The following is a 10409-nucleotide window of genomic DNA, read 5'->3' on the forward strand; positions in this document are numbered from 1 at the left end:
AACTTTGTGTTATTAGACTGTCCCATTAAAAATGAAATAATAAACCAAAGAACGAAAAAGAACGTAATAATACCGGTATTTTTGTATGGACCAAATACCGGTTTCCGACCCCTGTTATAAACATCATATTTTCATAGAAATTTGAAATTAATGATGATAATTCCACACTATGCCATTGCAAATGCCATTCAGACTTGGCTTGGTCTGACTCTAGTATTACTTTATTATGTATGTATGTATGTCACTTTATTGCACATAAACACTTAAACAGGTTTACATAAAACCAGGTTTAGGTTTATTATCTTATCTTTAAGCTTCTTTAAGGACTAATATTAAATCTGTACCTGATCAGGTGTCTTCTTCCTCGGTCCCTCATTGCTGAGGATCGCGACTATGTATGCTACGTCTCCACAGTGTGCGATCATAGGCCATATGGGTCAGGCACTGCATGTTGCCGCCAACCACCCTCTTAATATTACACCCACCCTCTTAATAATATTAAACCTGTACCTGATCAGGTGTAAAGCGACAGATAGCAATCATCTCCTGCGTAAACTCCTCCAGCGTGATGCTGTGGTTGATGTATGTGATCATCACATCACCGTTGTACACCGTCTTCACCTTCACGTCGTTATCGTGGTTGTCCTGGTTCACCATTTGGGTCGGCATCATTACACAACCACACGGTTATCTGGAAATTAATGAAGTTTTTATGTAAAAAGATGTCTTTTCTTTATTACTCTACCGCATTTGCAATTAGAGAGGTTCAAGTCAAAAACAGTATAACAGTGTAACAGTTTAGTATGAGTTTGTGTCATGTATCTTTCCTGTAGATATAATTATCTTGCTGGCATATTCAAACCTTTGAGTTAGACCAAGATAAGTCTGCAAGGATTTTGATAGCACACGCATACTAGTGTAGTAATACGTCATCATTGCATAGACGTTAGACGTTTGATGTTTAAGATGACACTTGCACTGTATGTGCTATCAAAATCATTGCAGCCTTGTCTTGGTGTGGCTAGCCTTCACTATGGGTTCACACATTAATTATTGTTTATTGAGAGTTCATACCTTTGCTACTAAATACAAGTAGGTAGCTAACAGCTAATGTACAAACTCGTAATAAACACTAATCAATGTGTAAACAGACCCCAATATGAAGGTCAGTGACACTTACCCGTATGCCACACTTGCCCCTATTGACCTTATAGTAAAAGCCTTAGTAAAATTTACCCAAATTGTTAACTATTATTTTGTCCAAACAAAAATGCCCATGATCTGGAACATTTGGCAATTTGGCAAAATTGTGTTAAGTTAAATGCAAGCCTACTCCTATTCCTCTTAGATGCCTAGGATTATAAACAGGACCTTGGATGTCCTGTGGTGCTAGACCTAAAAACAGTGTTACATTGCTCTATTATATCCTGGTCTACTGGTGCTAATAGTACTGGTATAATAGTTAAGTACATTACTGGTGCTAATAGTACTGGTGTAATAGTAAGTATGTCAGCCATACAAGAGTATTATTACATTTAGAGGCTGTAAAAACGTAGATAACCTCACACATAAAGTGCATCAGAAGTCAGAACAAACTGTTCAAAATTTAGCTTGTAATATACTTATAAGATGATGCTTAACCTAGGTAAGTACAAGATGATTAAGTTATTTCTGTAAGACATACTTATGATAAAGTATATTTCATAAAATGCAAGAATTATGCACTTTCTAATAAGCCCTACTGTAAGGCTTCATTACCAACCTTCTACAGGTATTAAAATAATAAAATTGCATTATTTGTTTGTTGGTGGTTATACAATAAGTGTCCATTCACGCTTCGCTTCCTGTTTCGACAATTATAATAGCTACTTTACCATAATAACATGACAAACATTCCCATAACATGAATCACTTTGATACTTACATATAACCTTTAATGATGCGTTATTTGAACACGAATAAGGCACTGAAGTGAGATGATGTGTGGGATTACAGTCTCATTGAAGATTTACTAAAAGCAAGAAGCTCACAGAACTTTATCAATTAATTCCAGTTATAAAACATCAACAAAAGTTTGACACTAGCAACTGACACACCGCTACTTCCTGACATTCCATGGGAAGTTGCAGGTAGGCAACAATGGAAACTTAAAAACTGTAATTCAGTCCCGCAATTGTCTCTTTTTCACAAGGCTTACTATAGATGAGTGTGACAGAAAGAGATATACCGGCCTGTTGGCATAGAGTGTTGCCAGCGTATTACCTTTATGGTGATTCTAAACCTATTTTCGAAATTGAGGCTTTTGTTAGGTTTATTGATCCAAAATCTAATGTCTTTCTCTGCTACCAAGCCGCTAAAAGATAAATAATGTTCAAAATGTATTTTCCTTAAAAATATAGAGAGAAGCAAGTCAAATTTTAATATTTCTAATCACCAGTGCTTGTTTATTTCTAAACGAATTGTAGGCCTATTCTCATTTCCATCACTTCATGTATTATAAATGAAATCAACCAATCAAAAGTACTGCTGTCAATTTAGTCGTTCGCTAATTCGTTAAAATTAGCTTGAATTAGTTGCGGTTACGGTACCAAAAAAAAAACATTACGTAGTTTACTGTCAATCAATTGGAGTCTTTTGGGTTTGGTTTGGTAATTTTTGTAATTGAACATTTCCAAAGTGCATTGGTATTTTTTGTTATTTTATTTTAGTTGTTAATTTCTGTAAAAATTAAGTTTACGATGGTGAGACATGTTTTGCTTAATTACTTTTGTAAATAGGTCAAATTTAATAGTTTTGTTGTGATGACTAATGCCTGGATTTAGCGGAGGCTCGCCAGATCGTCTATCGTTTTGGTTGTTTCAGACGGAGCAGCAAATGGATTGTGCTTTGGATTTGATGCGGAGGCTGCCGCCTCAGCAGATTGAGAAGAATTTAACAGATTTAATAGATCTCGTGCCAAGTTTATGTGAGGACCTTCTGTCTTCCGTGGATCAGCCATTGAAGATTGCTAAAGATCGTAGCAACGGAAAGGACTATTTGCTCTGTGATTACAACAGGGACGGTGACTCGTACAGGTCGCCGTGGTCGAACACGTACGACCCTCCTCTAGAGGATGGCTCTATGCCCTCAGAAAGACTAAGAAAGCTAGAAATCGACGCTAATCATGCGTTCGACCAGTACCGAGAAATGTATTTTGAAGGTGGCGTCAGCTCAGTATATTTGTGGGACATGGACCATGGTTTTGCAGGTTTGTAACTTGCTGATAAAAAGGGGGCTTGTCCTGATAAGGAGATACCTACTAAATATCATTATGATTATGATTGATACCAATCATAACATAGTTGTTACGATTGGTGAGCTTTTATAGAAATGCGGAGTAGTCTTAAATAAAAAATAACCATCATTTGATCAGGAATATTATTATTATATAAGGTAAATAAAGGAAGACAAGAATATAAAATGTTTGGTTGGGAATACAGTCATAGGGAAAGAACACACTTGAAGATACTTCACTCACAGATAGTCAGAAAGAAAGAGCATTGCTCCTTCAGCTTTACTGACCTGTAAGTGGATTATGTGTACAAATGCAAGAGTTAGAAGTGCTGAGAGCATGTAGACACTCTTACCTGGTAGACGGTCTTCTCCACATTTACCTTACTTCATTATTATCTAAGCATATTGGGGTTATTACAAGCTTTTATTTAACTTATGTATGTTTGTACGAGTCAAATTTTCCCAACATCACTATCTTGACCCTCTTTCCGATTTCCAATGAAGTTGAAAATGTGCATACATATGCAAGTCAGGTGACAATGCAATATTATGGTACCATCAAGTCGAGCTGATCTGATGATGGAGACAGGCAATGGCCTTAGGAACTTTGTGATAAAACAATGCAACCTAATAGTGTTTGGGGTTTTTAGAATTGACTTGATGGGTATTAGTTGCCTGTGGTAAGAAACATACAGTCAGCCCTAAGCTTGTACCAAAAATGAAATTTTTGTCAAAAACTTATTTGACTAACTAAAATATTGTGAATTCAAGTTAATTATGAAACAAACTGTTTTTCCTTATAACAGGCTGTACTGACTGAGTGTTGAAGTCAAAACTATCCTTATCTATTATGACTCCACTGATATAAACTGACATAGTTTTTAATATAATGTCCCTTTGTCTTTTAGTATTTTAATATCAACCCTTATATTCATATGCAAATTAATCAATTATTAATAACAATAAAAATAAGACTGAGACATTTCAATATTATGACCGACTAGTCATACTGGTGTAATACATGCATTGAAATCTAATACATATGCTGAAATTATCTGAAATAAAACACCAGAATCTTTCCATGTGGATTGCATTAATGTATTCTTTTAATTTCAGGGGTAATATTGATAAAGAAAGCCGGAGACGGGTCACAGAAGATCAAAGGTTGCTGGGACTCCATACACGTCGTGGAGGTGGTTGAGAAGAGCTCCGGTCGCAACGCTCATTACAAGCTAACGTCCACCGCCATGCTTTGGCTGCAGACCAACAAGGAGGGCAGTGGGACGATGAACCTTGGTGGCAGTCTTACTAGACAGGTGGGCTTGCATGATTTGGTCACTAACCTCTGCCTATCCTGGAGGATTTCACCAGTTTTAAGATATAAAGTTTACATAAGTTTGAATGTACAAGAAGGACTACAGTACGGGAAGAATGATGACGGATTGTGAAGTTTGCCACTGGCCCTGATAAGACGACCACGTCCACTCTGACAGAGTGTGACAACAGAGAAGAAAGTTTACATATCTAACTTCAGGTTTTACACTACATGTGTTCCAAATTTTAACCAATCCAATCAGCTGTTTATGCGTCATTAAGGCCCGAGGCATTGCGACCGTGCGTATTTATCTTGGCCCAAGCAAGTCTACACTGATCGAGATGCTTCGCGCGGCAATTTTTTCGCGAGGCGGTTCGCTCTGTGTGCATGGACCCATTGAGCAATACCTAAACATGTAAATTTTGATGTTAGGTCCCAATACAATTTTTATCACACACTCATTTTCCTGTTGTGCATGGTGATAAAATATCTGTAGAAAATACTGCTATTTACGTACATTTTGTTGGTGTCCTGAATGCGAATTGGCGATATAAATGTTTATATTAATTTTAGGCGGAGCAAGATTCGGCGGTAAGCGACGTGACCCCGCACATAGCCAACATCGGCCGCATGGTCGAGGATATGGAAAACAAAATCAGAAATACCCTCAATGACATTTATTTCGGTAAGCTTTACGCACTTTCATATTATTGAGATATTTTCTAGGCCCATGTATGGTCAGCTGCAGAGAAAAGGTATATAAACTTCTAGACGGGGTTACTTTTATCTTTGCAGTACATGTGGACAATTCGTTTCATTTCCTTGTATAAAAATTGTAACCCGTGCGATATTCGGGCGGAAAGGCCCATACGATCTTGTTTTTCGACATCGACACGTTCAGAACTGTTTACTTTCCGCACTTAGTGCCAGAGGGGCTACCGCGAAAACCGAAATTCGCAAATTGCGGGGATCTTTCTCTTTTACTCCAATGAAGGCGTAATTAGAGTGACAGAGAAAAATGCCCGCAATTTGCGAACTTCGATTTTCGCGGTTATAGCGCAGTTGCACCATCCGCACTTGCCAGACTGATCAACGTCACCCGGCGCGCCGCGGCGGTTTACTATGAAACTTTCCAGACAATAAAATTTATCGAACTCAATAACGTTGACAACAGTTTGGAGCAACCGACCCTTAGGGCTCATTTAGACGATGCGAGTTTCATTACATTGCGGGTTTTGATCGGTCGGTTGAATTGGACGCAACCAACAGTCCGCAATGTAACTAAAATCGCATGCGAGTTCGCGCCGTCTAAATGTGCCCTTATTGTATCACACTATGACTTCCGGTTCGAGCGCCATCTTGATGGCACGCGTCGGGATCAATTGCTTTGTTTTTTGCTCATTAATATTGTTTAAAGTGTAATATCGATAGCCTATTATACAGTAAACTAATGTGGTAGTGTGCAGTCAATGGAGAATTTATCTTGAAGCACGTTTAACCATCATTTTGGAGTCAACGGCCGGTTGTCCACGTGTTTCTTGTAAAGCCCGCTATCGCTTTACAAGAGCTAAATCACCGTACACTGTCTTGTACTAACCGTACAATTACAATCGTTTTACCCTGCTACTACGACCTTGACACTGGCGAAATAGCCCCAATGGGCTGAAGCCATAATTTTAAAAGAATGAATGAATGTATCACACAATGATCGTGTTTCTAGGCAAAACCAAGGACATAGTGAACGGGCTCCGGTCCGTGGTGCCGGCGGAGGTGGAGCGCCGCACGCAGGCGCTGCGCCACGACCTGGCCGTCGCGCTGCAGCGCCGGCACCAGGCCCGCGCCGACTGACTGCCCGCCGAGTGACTATGTGTGTGTATTCCCATAATCCATAATGCTTAAAATACCTAAACCTACTCTTGCACTGAGTTATAAGAGAATTTGAAATAGAGGAATATTGTCAAAATAAATTATGTAGTCAGTACATTTACTGCCATCTTTCGACACAAATGATTAACACTTTTAGAACGCCATTTGACGTTGATCCTTATTGTTTCACTGTTGACAGAGTTTAGGTATTCCCGCCTGGGCCACTTTATGAATCAATTCATCCATGATGTGTCCACATTTTGCAGCTCGCTGTACATTGTCAGCTTGTGTTAGCCCACTGCGATAAATTATGCCTCTCCCACAACACGATCTTCAGCTGTCCTCCTCCAATCTCTGCCCGTCTCGGCCTGATACCAATAGTAAGACTATGTGGGCCTACGAAAGTTTGCATATTTCCGTTGTATGTATCTCTGATCTGGGACCGTAGGGTGGTATTCCACCTATCCAATTTCTTTGTCCAATGTGTATTGCGTCTCACTCTCTCATTATGAAGCAAATTGGGAGACGCAATACACATTGGACAAAGAAATTGAATAGGTGGAATACCACCCGTAGCCCATGATGATAATCGTTTATCAAAAAACTATAAAGGTATTGGAATGACAGACATTACCATACATATTAATTAAGTTTCGATTCGCGCTTTCTATAAACGATTATCACCTGGGCCCTATTTCACCAACGTGACAGGTGCGACATTTGTCGACATCACTGTTACTGACGTCACAGGCCTCCATAGGCTACGGTAACCACTTACCATCAGACGGGCGGTGTGGTTGTTTGCCACCAACATGTTAATTAAAAAAAAACTCCACTATATCGCCAGTAAATAAGTACTTATTTACAATTGTCACAAGAAATACGACAATTTTATTGTCACGAAATTCCGACACAGAACTCATTTGCTGTCAAGAATTACCGAAAGTTCTTTGAAATCTTGTGACAATTGTCATCATTATCATCATAAACATCACAAGAGAAATACCAGATTTTTGCCGATATAATAAAGTTTTTTTAAATAATACAATGATGGTGACAAACAGGAATACGGCCCGCCCGATGGTAAGCGATAACCGTAGCACATGGATGCCTGTGACGTCAGCAACAATGATACTTGTCGAATTGTCGCACCTGTCACGTTGGTGAAATAGGGGCTTGGTTAGACCCCTGCGCTTAAATGGGACTGGGCCGGACACATCTGCCGTATGCGAAACGACTTGTGGGCTAAGAAAACTACCGAGTGGACACTAATCATAGCGCGGCGTCACGGCAGACCGCGATGGCGGCACGATCTTGACGTCTTTCGGAAAGATTGGCCTAATATTGCCATAGAACGAGACGCGTGGAAGAAAGAGAGAGCCTTTGCCCAGCAGTGGGACACAACAGGCTAACAAATAATAAATAATAGACCCATGAAGTTCTGGCATAAACGCTTTCGTTAACTTCTATGGTTTACAATATCAATAACAAATAACTTTTGTTCCAGGTGAGGTGGATACTGGGTGAATTAATTAGTAGATATTAACAACGACGTTAGGACAAGCTCAAAAGTCTCCCGTAGCAGTTACAAACAATCTAAACTCTACATTTCTCTTCTTAATCTTTCTAGACTGCACAAGGTTACTGCTCGAAACTTGTTAGCTATTATCGTAATTTACGATGCATTGAAGTAATAAGTTAAATAGAATATAATGTATTTGATTGTGTTGCCAATGGGCAAGGGTAAAAAAGCGCCGTAACGATATCGTTCCTACAATGATATTCAGTGAATATTAATCATAATTATAAAGGGAAATTATTTGTTTGTGGGCTCTGAATAAATAACTACTATTGGCAGATCCACACAGAATGACTCGCCTCGCGAAGCAGCTCGGTCTGTGGAGACGTGCCTCGCCCAAGGCATTGCGGCCGCGAGTGCGTTTGCTTCGCGCGGCAATTTCTTCGCGAGGCGGTTCGTTCTGTGTCGACCCGCCTAATGAAAAAGGTTTACTTCCTCTGATTTTACTCGCCGTAATTTTACTCCCTCTGATTATGAATGTCACTTTAAAATACCATGTTTTTAAATTTATCTCGCTTATTCAGTATTTTACTTGGACTATAACCAGTAATCTATGCTGTATGTCATTAGCTAGTATTATGAGTTACAAAATTTCATGAATCATATTAAAAACATCGTACTTTCGGGACGCTAAACTGAAATGACCTTGTTTCTATTTATACTGTCTTCAGAATGTTCTATTAATAACATATTACTTCAATGCTATAATATATTTATAAATAAAGAAAACTAGCAGCGGTGTTAGTTCAATGCAGCCAAAATGGTGCTTTGAAAGATATTAGTCCATATTTCAAGATGTAATTCGTAATATATGAAAATAGTTATTTAAATATACTGTAAAAATCTAAATTAAGAACACAATGACTGTCGAGTTTATGTTTTACATGTATATAATAATTTGATGTAAATTAGTTATGTATTTAACTTCACCCAATATGATCCATCTCGATTTACTTTGCATTTTTATAGCTTAGTTTTTTTTATTTAAAGCAGGATGTTGGTTTGGATGTAAATTATATAAAACAATATTCATTTCGCATTTAATAATTGAAATAACGCATTTAAAAATCATTGGATGATTGTAAGATTTGTAAGTATTTGTTCAAGTCCAGACTGACATTCTAATAGTATTTTATTCTTTGTAACTATAAGAGATTCAATTTATTATTGAAATAAAATTATTATTGTAACAAATAACCATTTCTTTTATGTTGCGATTTAATACACTAATTGTTATCATATTGGCCTCTCTAAATAAAACAAATATTTACTTGAAAATCGAGTAGTTGAATTTGTTTTAAACAAGTCCCGATATTAGGGCATCATTATGGGAGAATTTCCGCCGTCGCCATAATATACAGGATGTTACATCCAAGTGGGACAGTGAGAGAAAATCTGGAACTTGTTGGACATCGATTAGAGTAAGACCAGGATAAGTCTGCAGCGATTTTATAGCCCAGACTGTGCAAGTGTTATTTAAAAAGTCTGACTGTGCAAGTATTATTTATCTGTTTTGCAAAACATGAAGAAAACCTGCAGAGTGCAGGTGCATATACAATATGACTAGCCTTTAGACCGTATTGTCATATCATATCTGTCTGTTTGTACGTTCGCGATAAACTCGAAAACTACTGAACGGATTTTCATGCGATTTTCACCTATCGATAGAGTGATTGTTGAGGAAGGTTTAAGTGTATAATTTGTTAACCCGTGCGAAGCCGGGGCGGATCGCTAGTAATAAATATAAAAAAAATGGTGAGTGTCGTGGAACACTCGGTTGGAACGAAGTTAAGAAAGGCTGGTGACGTGTTCATGCTCATGCTTATGTTTTTGTTTTGTTCTATGCAGTACCGTCTTTACCATAAGGGCACACGGGGCCAATGCCCAGGGCCCCCATCCTCAGGGGGCCCCGAAGGACAGACAGTAACAGTATATTTGATTACCCATAATAAATAGGAGATCATAGTAGAAAAATGTTAGTATAATTCGCTTTCTTTACTGTCCATTAGGACCCCAAATTCTTATGTGCCATAGTTTAAGACGGCCCTGGTTCTATGGTTCTGGTTCTTATTTAGTCTCATAACATATTTCGCAGTAGTATGGCTTGTGACGGCAAAATCTCACTTTTTTTCGCCTAGCCCACATCCACAAACCGTAAATATTTGAACCGTCTGACAAGGAACTTCATTCCAAAACTTACTGGAAAGCATGAAAGAGTACTTTGTTGGTACGCCATAAGGCTCATAAGTGACAATCACGAGTCGTGAGTCACGACGCCCTTTGACGTTATGGCATATTTAAAGGGTTTAAGAGTGGACAGATGTGCTTGAAAGAGAAACGTCAGATAAATACAAAACATTTATTGCCTTCTCTTTT

The 10409-nt window shown here is 38.4% G+C and overlaps 1 protein-coding gene across 2 annotated transcripts; it reads left to right on the forward strand.

Annotated features, from left to right (window-relative positions):
• The first annotated feature begins 2594 nt into the window (after positions 1-2594).
• Positions 2595-9311, forward strand: LOC134797474 (F-actin-capping protein subunit beta). 2 transcript variants are annotated; one of them, XM_063769710.1, is made up of 6 exons: positions 2595-2741; positions 2863-3247; positions 4390-4589; positions 5162-5273; positions 6309-6457; positions 7962-9311. In XM_063769710.1, exons 1-5 carry the CDS (start codon positions 2739-2741, stop codon positions 6434-6436), a joined length of 828 nt encoding a protein of 275 aa, XP_063625780.1. In that variant the 5' UTR covers positions 2595-2738; the 3' UTR covers positions 6437-6457; positions 7962-9311. The 2 variants fall into 2 exon arrangements, with proteins under 2 accessions (XP_063625780.1, XP_063625778.1); XM_063769708.1 differs by having other exon boundaries at positions 6309-6447.
• The last annotated feature ends 1098 nt before the right edge of the window (positions 9312-10409 follow it).

This window comes from Cydia splendana, chromosome 15 (genome assembly GCF_910591565.1).
Source record: "Cydia splendana chromosome 15, ilCydSple1.2, whole genome shotgun sequence".
In the NCBI taxonomy this organism is placed as follows: Eukaryota; Metazoa; Arthropoda; class Insecta; order Lepidoptera; family Tortricidae; genus Cydia; species Cydia splendana.